The sequence below is a fragment of the Mauremys mutica genome, chromosome 5, assembly GCF_020497125.1.
Source record: "Mauremys mutica isolate MM-2020 ecotype Southern chromosome 5, ASM2049712v1, whole genome shotgun sequence".
Lineage (NCBI taxonomy): Eukaryota > Metazoa > Chordata > Testudines > Geoemydidae > Mauremys > Mauremys mutica.
Window position 1 is genome coordinate 82966158 of NC_059076.1, and position 20785 is coordinate 82986942.

Below are 20785 nucleotides of genomic sequence, written 5' to 3' on the forward strand. Positions count from 1 at the left end.
GTCCCTAGGAAGCTTTAGAAGAATCGCTTTATATCTGTAGTGCCCTTGAAAAGGGGGGATGTTTCAAGCAGAGACAGTTTACTAAGCCATTTATTTTCAGCATTCCCTTAGCTCCTGTTATTTTGAATAAGAACCATCTCCCTGACAGGCCAGCTTCTCATTTTCCTTAATCCTTCAGTAAAGTCATAATCCTTTATTTGTGACCTCAGAGTCTGTTGCTATGGAAAATAGAGTGATATCACAGAGCTAGTATTGTGACTTCACTGTAGGTTGCAGCAGTGGGCTGAGGGAGACAAGCTGCTCTCTGTCTGAAGGAGAAATTGTGTATTTCTGATGTTCTTCTGTAGGCCATACAGCCATCAGCAGACTCTTCCTAAGGAACAGTAGAGAGCCATGTCTAGTTGGCATATTCGTTGGCATACTCATGCTTTGTAAAGAGAGACATCAAATAATAGAATCAATCTGCCTAAAAATACTGATTTTTCTAACGTGGAATCTCTCTTCCCCATCTCCTCTCCTTTTCCCCTCCTACTTCCTATCCATCACATCTTCCAGGACTTCTCACCCTTCTCTTTTTCCCTCTTCTTCCTGAGTAAAACTCCTTTGTACCTCATTAAAATGTTACATTTTTTACTGCACGTGGACATTAAAATACTTCATGCTAACTTAAATTGTTATTCCATATGTATCTCTACATGAGGTGCATTCTTAAAAGCATCTTTTTTCATAAACATGTCCATTTGCTTGTGCATTTACCATGGATGATTGCATGTGCAAATCAGGCATCATGGTACAGAATTCCAGATTTGCAGTGACTGCGCAAACACAAATTCAATATGATCATAAAGTATACCCTTCAGAAATATGCCCCAAGTTGACAGTCTTTCTGTACAGTACACTTGGTCCAAATTAAAGCCTTCTGTAGCCAATGAATGATAAAGAAAATTATTAACAAAAGAGAGGGAGACATTATTCTTAAATCCCACATCACAAATAGTTAGAAAATATGGCAAGAAAGGTTAAGTATTACAGTTAAAAGTTTTCAGCAGTATGAAAAATTTTCCTCTAACATAGTTCTAAAGTAATGACCACGTGTTTCAACTAGCGTGATTGCGTACATGTCACAACAGTAAGCTAAAGTACAGCTTCAGGGTGGATCAATTCTTATGATTGATGTTAGTGTCTTATGCTTTTGGTAGATCATTGTCATGAGGCAACAGTGACAGGTATGCTAATGTTTTTTGCTTTAATCCCCAGTAGCCTCAAATGAAACTAGTAAATTGGTGGATGGCGTTCCTTAGCCAAAATGTGCTGCTAAGGCTGACTGACAGCTTATAGTTTCCAAAAAGTGAGAGTCCTATTATGAACACATTTGCCTCTGATGTTTAGGGGGACTGACTGGGTTTCTGAAGATTTTTTTTTGTATTTTAGGAAATATACATTATAAAATAATTGTATGCATGTTCAGTCCCTTCCAAATTGAAATCAAGACTGTGCTGATCAGTTAGTAGTGGTTGACAATCTCGGGGGAAATTCTCATGCACTTTTCCATCAGTAATGAGGCCTAAATGAAAGGTAGCAATAGCACACATGCAGTGAAACTTTTAAGCCAGTTTGTTAAGAACAAGCCCAATGAATTTTCAGTGCTCAGTTACAGGTGTCATAGCCAGAAACTAGTACTTCGTTTTCTGTTTTGGGCAGTAATGCATAGGGACCTTTATAGTCTCTGTGACTGGAATTCTCAGATCTTCAAACTTTCCTGTTGCCCCACAAGAAAGCAGCACCATGGATTCTTAACTAGTTGTTCCAAACCTTTGTGGAGTTGTTTATTATTAAAACAGTTATTACAAAGATTTACAGCTAATTATCCTGAGGATATTGCTTTACTGAGATACTTGGCTTAATCTCAGTAATAATTGTGAAAAGACCTCTTATTGTGTTTCTCCAACCCTTTCAGATCGTTTTGGAGAACACCTTCATTCTTTGGAAGAGTTTTTAATAAATATGAATCAGTGGACTTTTAAAGGCAGCCTTGGTGATGTCTTGTTACAACAGACTATCTTGAGGGTTTGTTCCATTGCTGTCTGGATGTTTATACAAACTGTTGAACCCTTTGCATGCTGTCTAAATGTAATGGTATTGAATAACTGATTATTAATATGCATGCTGTTTGTTTCTTTAGTTTTCCTAGAAAATTCTCCTGAACTAGTTTTGATCTTGCATTGTGAAAACTTGGGAATAAGTCACTGGGGGGAGCAGTTTGGATATTTTCTTTTGAAACACCCTTCCTTCAAGCCCCTCCAAAGCATATAAGAACTAATTTGAAAGTCAGTGAAGAATGAATACTCGCTAGGAGCAGCAGCTCGGCATTTTCATGAGAATGACTTGCCTATCGAAAATGCTCCCTCTGGCGGTTCGCTAGCACTAGAGTTTGAGCTTCAGGGTGTAGTACAAGGCACATTGTTCTGTCAGGCTTTTAACTGAGGCTTTTATTGAATCTTTTATATGGCAGTGATGCTGCCATAAGCTATTTGGAGGGTGAAGGTCAGACTAGTGCATAAGGGCAAAAAGAAAACAAAACAAAAGCACCCACTACATGCACAGGCAGTGCATGTAGATTAGCTTTCTGCCCCCACAAAGTAGCTTTTTACTCCACTCAAACCTGCCTTCCTTCTGCTTCACCAAAACCCCAAACCTGCCTTCCTTCTGCTTCACCAAAACCCAGTAATCTAGTGGACTCCCAGCCTTTCACAGCTTTCCTACTTCTGAGGAACTAAAATTATGTTGTCTTCTTATTTGGTTAATCTTCAAATTCTCCCTTAGGGTATGTCTACACTACCCACCGGATCGGTGGGCAGCGATTGAGCCAGCGGAGATAGATTTATCACGTCTAGTCTAGATGCGATAAATCGACCCCCGAGCGCTCTTCCGTCGACTCTTGTACTCCACCACTGCGAGAGGCGCAGGCAGAGTTGACGGGGGAGTGGCAGCAGTCGACTCACCGCGGTGAAGACACCACAGTAAGTCAATCTACATACGTCGACTTCAGCTATGTTATTCACGTAGCTGAAATTGCGTAACTTAGATCGATCCTCCCCCTCCCCACCCCCCAGTGTAGACCAGGGCTTAGCCTTCTTAACCGTTGTTCTTACCTGTCTATCTTCCATTCTAGTAGCATTACTGGGTACTGCATTGGTAAGGGGATAGATGGCACAAGGAAACTTCACGAGGCCATTGCACCCCAGCATCAGAGTTAGACCCAGTTCCAGGACTTTCAGAAGGCTAGCACCCACACCAGTTCTAATCTCCCAAAAGGGCTGTCCAGGTACATTTATTGCACCCTCAAACAAGGTTGTGTATAATCAATGCTGTACTGAGTTGCTGAAAGGCACTGTGCAGGTTCTGAGTTTTAAAGGTACAATCAAGTCTAGGGGATTAACACTGCCACTGATTATGTTCCATTGTGAGAATGCTGATCATGTTAATTATATGGTTACTGTTATGGTTACTATCTCTTAGTGGTTCCACACACTACTTCCTGAACCAATTCTTATGTGTTACTTAGGTGTAAATCAACAGTAGCCTTTCCTATTTTATGCTTGAGAATAAGATGTTCAAGAATATATATATATATATATATATAGATCAAGAGATTGTTCTTCCAACCATGTTCTGCTGTGGCATACAACCACTTTATATTAGCTGGAGGTACCTATTATTACTGTTCTAATATAAATTTGCTGTATGTGTTCTCTGATCCTTGTCAACATTCTGACTTCACTATGATCTTACTGATCCAGGGGGCCAAAAATATAACCCTCATGAGTTTATTTTTTCTCTCATGAGCTGGTATTTGTATCATACAGGCTCTGTGTGATGGTGTTCTCCACCCAGAAATATTCTCTCAACTCAGTAAGAGTAACCTATCTTTTCTGTATAGCTGGTAGGCAGGACTTACTGTATGCCGTGGAATCTTCCCAGGAGAAATGTCTTTTTTATGTTGCTCTCCTCCTAATGCCAGGCATTCTAATACACCCATTTTTTGCTTTGAAGGTTCCCACGTTGGTGTTTGTATTTATAATACTATGCCATTTTTATATACTCATTACTTGGGATAAAAATTACAAGGGCTCCTTATCCTTGAGGATCTTCAGGGAATGAACTTATCCCTAATTGGGGTCAGGAAGGCATGTCCTCTGATGGTGCATTATAGCACAGTCAGCCAGGTGCATTTTGGGGTTTTTTTTCATTTTCCTCTGTGACAGCTTGGCCACCATCAGAGAAGGCCTGCTGGGGTAGGTGAGCCATTGATCCGTTCTAGTACAGCATTTCTTGTGTTCACGGTCCAGTCATTGATTCAAGCCTCTGGGTATCTTAAATGGATGAATTTTAATGTGTCACAAGATAACATGAGCAGTGGACCTGCCTCCTCTAACAATAGACCATATATGCAGAATATGCTAGATTAGCTAATCCTTAGTGTAATTTATCAGAATTGCTTCCCTAACTGTTATAGTGCTCCTCTCCCTTCCTTCTTGCATCAGTTCCAGACAAAATGAAAATTATTCCTTCCACCCAGAGGGGGAAACAAAGACCTAATAAACTCTTGACTGCTAAGTCTTTGGAGTGTCTAACCTTTTTTATTTTTTTTAAACCACTTTGGCTCTATTTTAGTTGATTCCATGCCTGGCTCTTTCATCACCTCTCTCCGATGTAGGAAAGACTAGGCTGTTAAAGTCTGCTATGGTGCCATGGGACGCACGTTAAGGGGATCCTTTTCACTGTGTGTAGCAGACTCTCCTTTTGAATTGAAGTTATTCACCAGTCATCATTATTTGTTTTTAAAGCTATAGCTACTGCAGCCCCATCTTTTGGCTGAAAATTCTCCCATTTATCACTGTCATTAGAAATGGAAGTGCATTGGTCTTTCATTTGGGCCCTTTCCCTGATAATTCAGGGGCACCACTCACCTTTAGGAATTTTAATCACTATCAGGCTTGCTTTTCTGTTAGTTACAACATCCCCAGCTGCACTGAAAATCTGTTCTGTCTAAACCAAAGTGGAAATACCTTAGACACTGAACAGTGTGTGGCTAAGATAGCTCACACATTTTATTGCAATGGTTTAGTTGAATTTTGTTTCCAAAATTTTTCGCAAAAGGATATTTTTGTTGTACTTTATAAAACTTCTGCTCCGAAACATCCTGGCATAGTACAGATTAGTGGTTGTTTTCTATTCGTGTTGCTTTCTCTCCCTCTCCCACTTCACTCTCTCCAGAGTTCAGATGATTCCCCTGACCCTCTTCCCTTGCATTTTTTGTCAACTGAAAGAAATGGACAGAATTATTTTTGGAGATCAACAGCACTGTTGCTTAGCGCTCTTTAGAGGTCATTGTTGAGCGATGCAGATCACCCCCTTTCTCTACCATCGAAGTTGAGGACACTGTTAAAGGATTCCTTGGGTATTTTGTAATAGCTCTTCCTTAGTTCTTGTCAATGATCTACAGTTTGGAGAAGTAGCTATTAGGGTATGTCTACACAACAAAGAAAAACCCGCAACTGGCCCATGCCAGCCAATTCGGGCTTGGGCTGTGGCCGGGGCTGTTTCATTGCTGCGTAGACTTCTGGGCTCGGACTGGAGCCTGAGCTCTGGGACCCTCCCATCCTGCAGGGTCCTAGAGCCGGGGCTCTAGCCCAAACTCGGACATCTGCCCTGCAATGAAACAGCCCCGCAGTCTGAGCCCTGTGAGCCTGAGTCAGTTGGTGCGACCCCGAATCTGATGGCATGGCCACCCTAGGGTTGCCAGTTTTGGTTGTACATATTCCTGGAGGTTTCATCACATGGCAATCTTTAATTCCTGGAGACTCCAGAACAATCCCGGAGGGTTGGCAATCCTAGGCCAGCTGTGGGTTATTCTTTGCTGTGAGGACAGACCCTTAGAGGTCAAGGAAACACAGAAGAGATGATAATCATTTCTAAAAGTGCCTCCTTTCTTTGTCAGACTCTGCTATTTAAGACTAACAACTTAGTGCCTCGGCATTTCAGATGATTCCAGGTTGTTACCGTTAGTGAGTGAGGCATCGGTTGTTTTTTTGCCTTGTGTTAGGTAGGATTGGTGATTATTTTTCCTTTGTTTGCGTGGCACGTTTTGGATATGTAATAAGTAAGGATGTTTTTCCAGAGTTATTGGATATGAACTAGTAGCTATCAGAGCATATCAGATATTAATATCAGCTACTGATAGTTGTCTTCAGTGGGAGAGCTTAGCAGCAAGTAATGAAACCAGGGCTTTGGAGCTGTGCTCCGGCTCCGGCGCAAGCTCCAGGCAAAAACCTGCAGCTCCACTGCCCCGGAGCTGCTCCGGGCTCTGTTCCAAAGCCCTGAATGAAACTCAGGGTCCAGGAACAAACTGGAGATAAGGAGGCTGTGGGTGGGAGAGACTTGGGTTTATGCTGGAAGGAAGAGGGGGGATTTAGAGGTTATGATGTATCAGGCAGCATCCCTCTAGGGATGAGGTGACCAAGGTAGTAATCTCCCCATCATAGTTCAATGATGTTTTTTAATCTTTAAAATTAAAGAGACTTTCTCCTCTTTGTGCAGTCCAACATATTCCTTTTCTTCTCTGAGTTTCCTCTAGTGATAGAAGGGCAGTGATAAAGGCCGTAAAAATCTCAGAGCCCTGGCTGGGAGGATGTGTTATACAAGTTAGGGTAAAGATCAACAAAGGGCTCTTTTCTTTAGGCTCCATCTTATGTGAGTAGGTGGTTACCATCAGGGAGGAGATACATTTTTTAACATCATATGTCAATTCCATGAAGACAGGGCTGGTCAAGTAGTCTCAGATGGTGGCCTCTCTAACCCATTCTCCATGTACAATGGGGTGAAACAAGGCTGTGTGCTGGAATCAATCTTCTTTAGACTCTTTGTAGCCGTTCTGAATTATGCAATTGACAGCCTTCAAAAGGGCATATACATAAGGAACTGAACTGATGGAACTCTCTTTAGTTTCTGAAGGCTTACTGCAAAGACAAAAATCCGTGATGAACTCGTGTGTGAAGGCCTTTTTAGGGATGATTGTGCTCCATCTAGTCATAGTGAAAGTGACCTAAAGTTTATTCTTCACATGGTCCCAGAGGCAACTAAACAGTTTAAACTCACCACCAGCCTGGAAAAAAACTGAAGTCTTCTTCCAAACAGTCCTATCAATCACCACCACTGAGACAAATATCAGCACTGATGTTACAAAACTAAAGAATGTCAGTTGCTTTACATACCTTGGCAGTACTGTTTCAAGTGAGATCATGAAATATCAAACAGAATACAAAAGGCAAGCCAGGCTTTTGGAAGCCTTTGCCACAAGATACGCAACCAGCATATCATTGGACAGTCAACAAAATGGATGATATACAGTGTAGCAGCGATAGCATCCCTTTTCTGCAGATGTGAAATGTAAACCGTTCACTTCAGACACATCAAGCAGTTTGAAAAATTTCGTGTGTGCTGTCTTCGTTCTATTCTGAAGTTCCTCTGGCAAGACAATTTGTCAAACATTAACATCCTTGAAAAAACACCACCAACCAGCATTGAGGCAATGATTATCAAAGCTCAGCTTAGATGGACGGGTCACATTACCGGAATGGATGATGATACACTCCCGAAAAAAGTCCTCTATGGTGAGCTGAAACTCAGAATGTGCAGGAAGGTTGGTCAACATAAATGTTTCAAAGATACCCTTAAACAGAATCTGAACTCATGAAAACTTTGAAGACGTTACCACGGACAGACCTGAATGGAGAGCAACTATCAATAAAAGTAGTAAACTCTTTAAGAATGATAGACAAGAAAAACTGATTGAAAAAAGGGCCAAGTGTCATGACAAATCTTCAGTGGGAGCCTACACATTCCTATGTGACATCTGTTCACAACCTTTGCTCCTTACAGATCTGACTATACAGCTATAATAGAAAACATGAGATGTCATTGTCGGATATGGCAGACGGCCATACAATGGCAATTTAATACATACTGTCAGCTGTTGCTGCTATTACTGAATGCTTATCACTTTGTCCTGTGTGTGTGGAGAGGGAGGAGCATGATAATTGAACCACTTCACTAGTTTGGACTTCAGTTGATATTATTTTGCGTGGACTTTCCTTTTCTTAGCTCATGCTGCAATAATATCACTGATGGTGGAAATCCTGGCTTGTTCTTCAACTTCAGTCCATTTCAACTATTGAAATAGTAATTTGTGTTTTAAAAGAAAAAAAAAACTAGAGGAAAAATCTCTGGTTGTTTGTTTTTGTTACAGTGTGTCCTGCTATAATTCCATTCTAAGACTGCCCACAGTAAGCTTTTCTTTTCAGAAACATGAAGAGAATTTATTAGAAAATAGATGTGGATCTGATGGATTAACTGCAGAGATTTCTTCAGGAAGATTCTGGGAGACCTGTTTAATTCAATTTGCCATAGTGGATTCATTTGTCTTTTAGAACCTTTGAGCTTGATTCCGCAGCCCTTGAGTAGGCAAAAGTCTCTTAAAATCAATGGATGTTTTCCTGGCTAAGTACCACAGGATATGATTTTTTTGTATAAAATTACTGGCTGTAAGTATGGCAAAAATATAGTTCTTAGAGCTTCAAATACCTTCTGACGCCCCTGCTTCATTATAGTTACAGTTGTGTCAAGACACCCAGTTTACCCCACAGTTGTCACATGAGCTGGTACAGTGGTTACAACAATTTGCAGTATAGAGCTTTGTCAAGACTAGGAAAAGAATGTTTGGTTTGGTTGGTTGATCAAATTCTCTACTTCTAGGTAGCTAATCCCATTGGTAGAACCAGTAGGCATCTACTGCAGATTTGGTTTAATGCCTTTAAAATTGTTAGTTGGTCAGTGTAGGCCTTAGCATCATTAAGCCAAATCAGCTAATATGATTTTAAAGGTGTTCAACTGAATCTACAATGGGATAAGCTACCTTTACGTGGCTAACTCAGACAATATCCAAACACCTGTTTTCCTAGTTGAGATAAGGCCTTAACCTTGGTCTTGTACTGTTACCTTTCATAGTTGTAACTGCAGTGTAGATGAGGTCTGATGACGATCAAGGAGTAGTGTTACAGGATTTTATGGACCTGTGAGTCTAAGTACTTTTAAAGTGAGGGCACTGTATTCTATGCAGAATAAAATACGCCTTTAAAGAAAAACCCATATCAAAATGCCTTTGTTTTGTTTTTTCTGCTTCCTGTGCATTGTTTCTGTCTCTTTGACAAATCACAGTTGGATATAAAATTTCCCCCAAATTAAAACATTTCTTCAAAGCTAATAAATTCATCCTTCTCCACCCCAAACAGCCTAAGTTAGCCTGCACTTACCGAGCAAACAGAAGCCTCACATTGAGAGTGAGATGTTGACACAGTGACCTCATTCTGAACGTTACCTTCTTTGTCAGCAGAAGCAGCAGCAGCTCCGCTGGCTCTCGGCACTTGGAGCAGTTTGACGATTTCTGCTGGCTCGTTGGCATGATTTCAGGGCTCGCTTTATTGTGAACCTAGCTGGTGAATGGGATGACAAGACGTAAGCTTGAAAGGACTTGTTCCCCAATGTGAATTTTTGACGAACAGTTCACAGCTGCACAACTTTGATCCAGTGTACAATAGAACCATCTGTTTTACACATAGGTCTGCAGCTTTCTCCAGACATGGAAAAGGAAAGCAAATCTTTTTTGTGATTATAGTAAACACGGGTAAGTGTGTGAGCTAAATTGCATATGATTTTAGAAATAAATGTTGTGTGTATGTATGTGTCTGTATGATGCTGCTAGATGTAAATTTTGTAGCTTGTCTAGGAGTTAAAGCTTTAACTCGTCTCTGCTAATGCATGTAAGTGGCTTTTTTTGCCCACTTGGTAAGGATACTGGTTTGTTACTCTTGTACAGTGCAGCGAGGCACTGTTACAAAAGCAGCAACATCCCGTTGCAAAGACAAAGAAGCATGCACAGACATACGGAGAAACCGTGGAACATTGTACTGTAGCTTTTCTCAGAACGATGACTCATTTCAGTTCACAAAGGATTCTGGGCAGGGTAGTGCAAAGGCAGGTTGGCTGATCCATTCCTATGACTTCACTTTGCAGAGAACCAGGCAGAAGAGGAGTGACACTGCAGAATCCTGAGGCATTGCAGTGGAGAGTTGCTTTACTAAGACTGTGAGTGCCTTCAAAACAGGGGGTGGTGGTAGAGTGTGATTCCAGCTGTTCCATGAATATAGGGTGAAAGAAGAGAGATTTTTGAAAACGTGTTTTCATAACACTGAGTAGGAGGTATATTTGCAGAGCTCTTTAGAGATTCCCGCCCCCCCCCCTCAATTCTTAGCTATGTTTGTATCTCTCTCTCTCTCTCTCGTACAAAATTATGGGAAGATTCAAGTATTATAGAATTCCTTACAGATGACCCACACAGGTAATGCATTAGCATTTATGGTCTGGAGGCCCCCAATAGTTTTGGTAAGAGATGAGCATTCAACATATTATTATTTAAAAGCATGCTTTATTTTTATTCAGGTCTTGTGGCATTGATCTCTGCTGCAGCCAGCCAGATTCCACTATGATGTAATGCCCTGGCAATGTTGTGACATCACAGCTACTATAGAACTGTAATGGAGCATAGGGGTTCAGGTAAATCCCCTTTTTAACATATTGTGTGCTGAGAGTATAAAATAGTAATTCAGAAAAAAGAAACTGAAAAAATTGTTTGGGTAGCTTTTTTTTAAAAGCACACTATATACATATGTTTTATAAAAAAGGAATTTCCTGATATTCTCTGGGACAGTCCCATAGATTTTCATAGAAGCTTTGTGATCATAGCATTTCATAGCTGGGGAGTCAGGAATTACCTGGCCATGGTAAATGAATGGAGCAAAATACATTGAAATATTTAGATCACAATGTGTTGAGTGTGTGTGTGTGTGTGTGTGTGTGTGTGTGTGTGCCAGTCTGACAACTGTGGGCACTTCAGCACATGTTGACAAAGTAACTGAAATTTGGTATGTTACATCTGTAGGGTCATTTTTAATCAGGTCCAAAGGATGGAATAGGTCATTTTACATGCTTGGAACAGAGTTAATCACTACCAGCATTCAAAAAGCTACCCTAAGAATGTTAACACATGAAGCAAATATTTGTCATACTGTAGGTCAGCACTGGGATTTCTGTGTAGTTCCCAAGGCCAAAAATAGTTTGAATGGTCATATCGTATAGTTGCATTCTTGCAATATTAGTTGAATTATGAAACAGCATCTTATGTCTATAAGAAGAAGGTATGTTTTGGTGTGGATACATTTTTCGGTGGTGTGAAATTGGCTAGCTGGTGAGCAAATATACATGCAAGATTCTGTTATAAGAATAATAATAATAATTATTATTATTATTTTATTACCATACACCCTAAAAACCCCAGTCATTGACTAGGATTCCATTGTGCTAGCAAGCATATAGAGGCCTATACCATCATTGTTTGTGAAACTGATTAGAGACATAGGGATATCTTTTTATTTCGTAGTCAGTGGAATTTTTATCAACTATTAGGGTTGCTCTTTTAAAACATAAATAAATAAGGTTTAGCCTTCTCTTAAACCAGGATAAATTGCTTGTTTGTTTTCTAGAATATTTTCCTTTTATCCAGTTGCAGTCTTCTCTTGATACCACATTTTGATGTTATGTGTATATCGTAAAGTAAGTCTGAAAATGTGATTTTAAAAAAAAAGATAAATCAGCTTACAAGGAAGGCTCAATCATGGCTGTTTATGTTTAGTTGGGACTGGGCAAACTAATTTTTTTTTAATTTTCAGTCATGGTCAGTAAAATATAGAATCATAGGACTGGAAGGGACCTCGAGAGGTCATCTAGTCCAGTCCCCTGCACTCAGGGCAGGACTAAGTATTACTAGACCATCCCTGACAGGTGTTTGTCAAAGCGGCTCTTAAAAATCCTAAATGATGGAGGTTCCACCACCTCCCTAGGCAATTTATTCCAGTACTTAACTACTCTGAGAGTTGGGAAGTTTTTCCTAATGTCCAACCTAAACTGCCCTTGCTGCAATTTAAGCCCATTGCTTCTTGTCCTATCCTCAGAGGTTATGAAAAACAATTTTTCACCCTCCTCCTTGTAACAACCTTTTATGTACTTGAAAACTATTATCATGTCCCCTCTCAGTTTTCTCTTCTCCAGACTAAACAAACCCAATTTTTTCAATCTTCACTCATAGGTCATGTTTTCTAGACTTTTAATCATTTTTGTTGCTCTTCTCTGGACTTTCTCCAATTTGTCCACATCTTTCCTGAAATGTGGCGCCCAGAACTGTACACAATACTCCAGCTGAGGCCTAATCAGTGCAGAGTAGAGTGGAAGAATTACTCCTTGTGTCTTGCTTATAATACTCCTGCTAATACATCCCAGAATGATGTTTGCTTTTTTTTGCAACAGCGTTACACTGTTGACTCATATGTTCATTTGTATATTAATACATCATAGATCTAATGTTTCTAGAATTTTTAATGCTATCAGAAGCTGCATGTTCTTCCAGTTCTCACTATTGTTTAATCTGGTTAAAAGGTGCCATATAGCCTAAAGTGGCAATTTGCTATGCGCTTGTAGATTGTTGTTTTGAATTGGCCTTTTTAAAATGTCTGTTAGTCTATAAGGTGCCACAGGATTCTTTGCTGCTTTTACAGAACCAGACTAACACGGCTACCTCTCTGATATTTAAAATGTTTGTTTGCTAGCCTATGACGTGGGCTATTCTGGAAATAATATGATTGAACTCACCTTGAAATTTAGGGATGAGGCTGCAACCCCTGTCAAATGTATAACTTGTTCAGTTTATCCACCAGTATTAACCAGTTAGGCTCACAATAAGTGATTTTGGAAATGTGTCCCTTCAAAACGGGATTTTAGGTAAGCTCGAAAAGAGAATATTTATATGAGGAGCTTGTTCTTCTGTCTGTAATTTTCTCTGTCCCCAGCTGCTGCTGTTAGCGATCTTTTGTTCGAAGAGAAGCTTTCTCCATTATCACAAACAAGCTTCTCTTTTTGCTTGATCCCATAGTGAAGTCACAATCATCTGCTGAAGATATCAGTCTGTTGGCATGGAAATCTATCTAAGGCATTTCTAATGCGAACCCTCCCCGTGGTATTTAGATACCATGAAAGGGCTGTATGTCATAACTCGAAATTTCCTTTTTAATAAAATCGTATGTTTAAAGTTTATCTGGAGAAAACTGTTGTACCACAAAAGATTAAAGAGCTTTGAGTGACAGGGAGAAGGGGAGGAATTGGTTACATTTGGGCTTCTTACATTTCACTGCACTGCAGAAGTGCACTTAGGGGGTTTCTTCCCCATATGTGAGGAAATAAGTGTATAAATTCTAATAAAGTGTGGTTGTACTCTGAAAAGTGACTCTGTAAAAACATTGTAGTATTTTCATATTTTTCTCTCTCAATGGATGCATTGAATTGGCTCTATTTATAAGTCAAAGATGATTTTTCTAACTGCTGTCCCTGCAAACTGAGAGAAAGAGCTGGAATTCAAACTCTGTTCTTTCTAACTGCTTAATCAGTAATAAAGATTCTATTGTCAGAACTTAGCTGATAGTTCTGTTGTTAATGCATAGAGCAGAATGCAGTCTGTTTCTTTCATAACGTTTTGTCATTACTGACAAAAATATTTTTTAGTACAGATGCACTAAAGTGAGCAGATGAGATTCAGACATACTGAACTAAATGGTGTATAGCATATCTGATGAATAGGACACTGAAGCATGGGTTCTTACTTCCAGCTCTGTTACTGATTGTGTGTAACCTGGGGTAATCACTTAACCTCCTTGTGCCGTGGTGTCTCATCTGTAAAGTAGGAATAATACTGTTTATCCATCTCTGTAAAGTGCTTTGAGATCCAGGGAAGAAAAATGCTATTTAAGTATCTGGTTATTTTACTTATAACTGACTCTTTTAATTTTTAAATAATAGCTGCCATTAAAAAGGGTAATTATCTATGTAAATCCCATTGTCATCAACGAGAGACTGGATCCCATTAATTACTTATGTGCTTAGACATTTTCAAAATGTCTATGAAGTACATAAGAAAATATCAGGAAACTTAATTTTATTATAATTCTTTAAAAAAAAAAAGTTTAACTTGTTTCTTTCCACTGGAAGCTGAAATGGAATTGAAACCAAGTACTTCTAGCTGCTGATGGTATTTTAATAAAACATACAAGTCAGCTGGTGAAAGCTGCTTTCTGGGCTCCACAGTTTTCCTTTTAATTTTGAACATAAACATTTGAAAGTCAAGTCTAGTAATTTGATTTCAAAGGAAAGCTGATTGAAACAAGCATCAGTCTGAGTTAATGGGAGCCATATGCTGAATCCTTTATAAAGTGTTGAGGTCTACCCAAAAAAAAAAAAAAGTTTTAGGAAAAGAATATTTGATTTTTTTAAAACAGATCTTTCCTAAAAAGATTTGTTGTAAGTCTTGTATTCGAAAGGCTAAATGCTATTTATACATATAATTGGTGTTAATGTATTAAATTAAATTGTAAACACAAGATACTTTCTGTTGCTGTGCATCAAAGAATGTCTTCACTTAACTACAACCACAGAGTACTTGGAACTTCCCAAAGCCCAAGGGTGTTTAAGATAAAACTTGGAAATTAGTACCTCCATAAGTGTGGGTCTCTGTGGCTCTCTATCACTAGGTTTATTGTAAGTTTTACAGATGTTCTGTTCCTCTTTTTGAAGAATTGCAAATTATCTCCAGTAGATGGTTTATTGGCATCTGTAGGTTTAACTATAGAATTAATTCCGACAGCAGTGAAGATGAATGAGGGTTGCCCTTGTCAAAGTTAACCAACTCTCAAAGGAATTAGCAAGGAGTGAATTATGATAGCCTTTTACAAGACTAATATATGTCAGCCATTCCTTTTGAATTTAAAATGTGTATGGATTCCTGTTGAAAATTTTACCTGATTTGCTTACATAAAAAACCCAATTTCCAGATGCTTTAGTGGTAACTAATTATGCAAATTAAGCTCACAATTTTATAACAATATTTGCAGACTTGCCGTTTGAAAATTGGGGCTTACAGGGCCTCGTCTGCACTTTGCATACTTTACAAAACAGTTTCTTATGCACAGTGTACACAGATATTTCTGCATAAAAAAGAAGCACCAAGTGTTTCTAAAATAAAAAGAACTTTACTACTTGATGACTAGTATGCAGCCAGCCGAAAATTAACAATTCACAACATTCTGAATCCAATCTCTTCCTTCAGAAGACTAATTAAAAATTGTAAAGGATCATTTATTAAACCCTAATGATTCCTCGGGTTAAGTGGCCTATTTAAAAAGGAAGATATCGTATTTCAGTTGTAATCCTTTGGAGTGTGTGTACATGTTTGTGCGTGTACTCACTAATTCTGATGCTTTTCAGGTATGAGACCAATTATTAGGGCAATGTCGTATTCTCTCCAATACACAATGTCATTTTTGTAGATAGAATCATAGGACTGGAAGAGACCTTGAGAGGTCATTTAGTCCAGTCCCCTGCACTCATGGCAGGACTAAGTATTCTCTAGATACATTTGAACACTGACTTTTTCTTATATTTATGTCTCATTGATTTTTAAAGATTTTATCTTCATATGTTTATATAAATAATTTTACCTGTTGACAGGTAAAATATTTGTTTGTCTTAACAATAGTATAATTAACTCTTCAGGTTTTTTTCCCCTCTTAAAAGATTAGGAATGCTGCGCCTACCTGCTTTTGCCTTCTGTCATGTGTAACCCTGTCTACTATTCTTCTTAATCAGATGTCCACCATTTTCCAGATTGTTGTTGGTTATTACTTTGTATAGTAATCTAGTAATGTTACAATCACTTTGCAGACAGGTAAAATAAAAATGTCCCAAAGAGCTTCTAATTCAAGGCTCCAGTCCTGAAGTCAAATATACATGGAGCAGATCTTTGCACTCCCAAGGAGTCCAACTGGAGGCAGTGGGGCTCTGTATAGGTTCTAAGCTGTGCCAGTGTGTATCCAATTGCGGAATGGAGACTTATTTAGGTGGTAGGCAATAGTGTTCCAGAGAGATGCAGCACAAATAAACTTACAAATATGGAAGTGGATTTAAAGTATGTATGTTTTTTAAAATCCTTAATGCATCTCTGTTCACATCTGTCCCTAATGTCTAACAGAATATGCAACTGGCATATTTGAAAAATAAAGATTACACATAGGGTTAACCTAAAGCACTTATGAAAACTTTTTTACAAAATACTCAGTGCAACAATTCTGAGTATTGTTTAAGATTAGATGCATTTGATTTTCCATTTGCAAGCCCTGTGTGAGCACACTGTATCTGGTTAGTAAAAAACAAGACAATTAAAATTAATGGGGCCACACTCAGAACATCTAATAATCCCTTTGAATTTCAGGAGTGGGTTGGATCTGAATTCATAGATTTGAACCCACTTCCATATGTTTGGTTTCTGATCTGATCCAAAACTGCATTCTAGTTGTTGTTCAGATTTGCTGAAATCTCATGAGAACAGCTCGTGAAGTTTCAAAGCCATTTAATCTAAACCTGCAACCCAATGATTTATCAGTCTGTGACCTGAACCATAGTGCAAACCCGATTGGAATCCTAACACCAACTCTTCAGCCCATTGTTACTATCTAGTATTCTGTTACGGTTAAGAAAACCTCCAATCCGTCTGCTTTTTCACTGGTTACGTAGGAAGTACTGCTGTACTTTTGGGACCATCTGGGAACTATTACCACTGAAACAGGAGATAAAGAGCAGACTTTAAATGTGTATGTACTGTATACTTATCTCATCAAATTGTTTCTCATCCTGTAACCTTTTAAGTTTAAAAGTTTTTCAGTACTCTTAAAGTATTGGCTAATAAAATATATTTTAAAGACTTCAGGGGAAAAATTAATTGGATAAGTAACCTGGCAAGTTAAAATAAAGTTCACCTAAAGCAGATAACACAACAGTCTGTACTTGTTCATATTTCATCAACAAAACTTAAAAATTCGTCTTTTTAATCTACAGTCATGCAAAGTCATTACATCTGCAGACCAAGGAAGGAGCTCTTCTGAACATAACTCTTTAGGTAGTTGATGCCTTTGTGCCACTGAGCAGAGGGCATAATACAGCTGACCAGCAAACTAAAAATATGGCTCATTATCAGAATTTCCAGAATTTTTTTTCTAATTTTTGTTGCAATTTAAAAAAAAATCAAAATTCCCTGTAGTACAAACTGTAGATGACCCATACAACCAGGATTTGAAAAGAGAGTTGTGGCTGTGCCTACAAAAATGTGTATGAACCCATTGCATTCACAAGTTCATGCTTGTGTGTACAGTTGTTGCTTTGCACATGCAAACTTGGGGTTCTGCAGCTGCAATGGGTGTGCATGAATTTTTGTGGGTTCAAGTATTGGATCGTTCTTTGAAAATATTCCCTGAATATTTTAGTGCACCCTCAATGTCAAAAATGTATTGTCCTTGACTTCTCTATTAAGTTGTGGTTCTTATTTTGAAGGTTTTATCACAAGAGTGATATAAACTATACAAAATTGTGTACATTGTAACGGACACATCTCTGTATACTTGTTCTGTGAGTAACGTTTAAATGAAACCCTTCATTGAATGTCTACTGTCTTTCTACAGGTGATGTTTCACCAATCAATATGTCTCCCATCAGTCAGTCACAGTTTATTCCACTTGGGGAAATCCTTTGCTTGGCCATCTCAGCAATGAACTCTGCACGAAAACAAGTCACACAAGAAGCACTAATGGAACACCTAACAACCTGCTTCCCAGGTAACCATGCATTAAAGTATTACTAATCATATGAACCTGGATTTTTTTTTTTAAGTACCGTCAAAGATTTCCTCCTAAAGGGTTGGCTACAATTTTTGTTACTTTAGAAAAGGAAGCTTGGTAGATAACCAACTTTGCTTATTCAAGGATTCCAAAGCTAGAAGAGATCATTGTGATTATCTAGTCTGACCTCCTGTAAAATATACTTCCCCAAAATAATTTCTAGAACATTTTTTTTAGAAAAACATCCAATCTTTATTTTAAAAATTGTCAGGATAGGTACTCCACTGTGACCCTTGGTAAATTCTTTCAGTGGTTAATACCCACACGTCTAAAAAATTATACCCTATTTCCAGTCTGAATTTGTCTAGCTTCAACTTCCAGATGTTCGCTTGTGTTATATTGTTGGCTGCTAGATTGAAGAGCCTATTATCATATATTTGTTCCCCAGGTAGGTACTTAGACTGTGATCAAGTCAGCCCCAACCTTCTCTTTAAGCTAAATAGATCAAACTCTGAGTGTGTCATTACAAGTCATATTTTCTAATCCTTTAATCATTCTCATGGCTCTTCTTTGAACCCTCTCTAGTTTATCAACATCCTTCTTGAATTGTGGACATCTGAACTGGACACGGTATTCCAGTAGTGGTCGTACCAATGCTAAATACAGAGGTAAAATAGCCTCTCTACTCCTATTCAGGATTCCCCTGTTTATGCATCCCAAGGTTGCTTTTTTTGGCCACACCATCACATTGAGAACTAGTGTTCACATCATGTTCAGCTAGTTATCCACGACGACCCCCAAATCTTGTCCAGAGTCACTGTTGTAGATGGCAGCTCCAATTAATCCTGAGATTTGAAGCAAAATCGACAGAAACCCTAATACCTGATTCTGCAGCCCTTATAGCCATGAGTTATTCTTACTCTCACTGGTAATCATGTTCACTTCAAGAGGGTTGCTCACGTGATTTAAACTTTATAGGGTTGATTCCTAACTCAGTGAAGGATTTGAAGAAATTTACAGAGGTTATATTAAACATTTACAAATCAGTATAATATTCTGGCCTATTTTTTTCTTTTCTGTTTTTTAATTGACTTCAGAATATGCTAGTCCAATATTTCTTGTGAAATATCTGAAACTTCTGCAGGATCATAGTTTAAAGCACTTAGGGACCAGTGTTGTATTTAGTGAGATAGGTACAGCTACTCCTTAAATATCCCCTAAATAGCCTGCTTACCATAGCACTTAAATGTGCACAAACAAGCTAATCAGCAATGTACATGTGGCAGTGGATTGCACTGTACCTTTTTAATCCCTAAAATTGGAAAGGGAGCATGCTGGGACAGAAAGTATGTGTCAGGAAGAAAGTGTGTGTCAGGAACTAAGTGCACTTACTCCACATGGAAGGTTCCATATTGGCTTTTACTAGGTCATTTAGAGTTTTATTTACTTAATCACAGACCAAAAGGAACTGTCCATTCCTCATGCAATCATTTCATGTACATGTGCAAAATCATTCCGTCTCCAAGAACAGGATTCCCACCTACTGAATTAGTGGCCCTCCTAGCCAATTTGGACAGGCTGACAAAACTGCTGTGGCATGATACAAATAATAAAGAATATTAGTGTCTGCCTCAGTGGGCTTATGTTTAAATCTAAAGGAGGTCAGTAGTTTTTGTTTGTTTGTTTTTTTCCATAGACCTTCAGACTTCTGCCTTCTACCTTTTCCACTCTCCATAGCTTAAAAAGCTGGGAGGTCTGCTTCTTGCCTTCTACCTTTTCCACTCTCCATAGCTTAAAAAGCTGGGAGGTCTGCTCTTGGAGCTGACACCTCTCCCCACGATGACCAAAAGTCTTTAGCAGCTATAGATTCAGCCACTTTAGCATAACCAGTCTTGCTGATGGTCTTTCATAAAAATGCATGTTTCTTCTGTTAAATTCAGGAAGTTTTTATGTCAGTATATGCTAATAATTCTTTATAAAATGGTGACATGGAAATATCCCAGACACAGTAACACTTAAAAAAAGAAAAATATTAAAAATAATGCGCTGGGGCATGTCGTCTCCATACCAACAGTCTATATCTGGGGTTGGCGAATGATGCAAAAGGCACCCTATGTAGGCATCTGTAACGGGTCGGACTCACCCCCGCGGCACCTCCTGCTGGTGACTCCGGGAATTAGCTCTGTCCAGCACTGGAGCGCCCTCTGCAGGCTGGTGATCCACCTGTCTTCAGGCCCCCCGTGTCCCTCCCTGGACCCGGTGCCCTTTCACATGGGGTGCTGCCCCTGGCAGTAACCCCTTTCTCTCTGGGTCTCCCCTCCTTGGGGAACCCCCACCCTCTATCCCCACCTTGCCTCAGTATTGGCTACTGCCAGTCATTGTCTAGCCCCACACTCTGGGGCAGACTGCAGTATCAGCCTACTCATCACAGACAAAGGGGTTTGGACCTGCTGCCTTGGCCTACCCCTGGGCTGCCCTCTGCGACCCTCAGTACCAGTTGGCCCACTGCTAGGCCGCAGCCTGGGGCTTTCCAGGCTGGAGCTCCCCAGCTCCTCAGCCTTTCCCCAGCCCTGCTTCACCCTAGGTACCTTGCCTATAGCCCCTGCAGCCAGGCCCTTCTTCCTCTTCTGGCAGAGGAAGACTGTCTTGGGCTTCTCTGGCTCTTATAAGGCCCTGGGCTCAGTTTGGGGCGTGGCCCCAGCTGCAGCCACTTCCCCAATCAGCCCAGCCTAGAGCAGCAGCTCTCAAGCCCTGCCAGGCTGCTTTTAAACCCCTCATAGCAGGAGCAGGGTCCACCCTGCTACAGCATCTCTAGGCAGTGTAATATAAAAGGAATGGAGACAGTTGTGGCCATCAGGAACTCCTGAGTTCTAATCCCAGCTCTACTGCTTGCTTGCTCAGTG

The 20785-nt window shown here is 39.5% G+C and overlaps 1 protein-coding gene and 1 long non-coding RNA gene across 3 annotated transcripts in view; one reads left to right on the forward strand and one right to left on the reverse strand.

Moving 5' to 3' along the window:
- Nucleotides 1–20785, forward strand: part of STOX2 (storkhead box 2) — a 219495-nt gene that overhangs the window by 167462 nt on the left and 31248 nt on the right. For both annotated transcript variants that reach the window (XM_045018659.1, XM_045018658.1), the window contains one exon: nucleotides 17727–17879. In XM_045018659.1, the coding sequence (XP_044874594.1) occupies nucleotides 17747–17879 (133 nt within the window). In that variant the 5' untranslated portion in view covers nucleotides 17727–17746. The remainder of the gene's footprint in view (nucleotides 1–17726; nucleotides 17880–20785) is intronic.
- On the reverse strand, nucleotides 5225–12979 carry LOC123371271. The gene is made up of 3 exons (XR_006579739.1): nucleotides 12820–12979; nucleotides 9372–9551; nucleotides 5225–5323 (listed from the first exon to the last, which is right to left on the reverse strand). It is a non-coding gene; the product is annotated as an uncharacterized LOC123371271 (long non-coding RNA).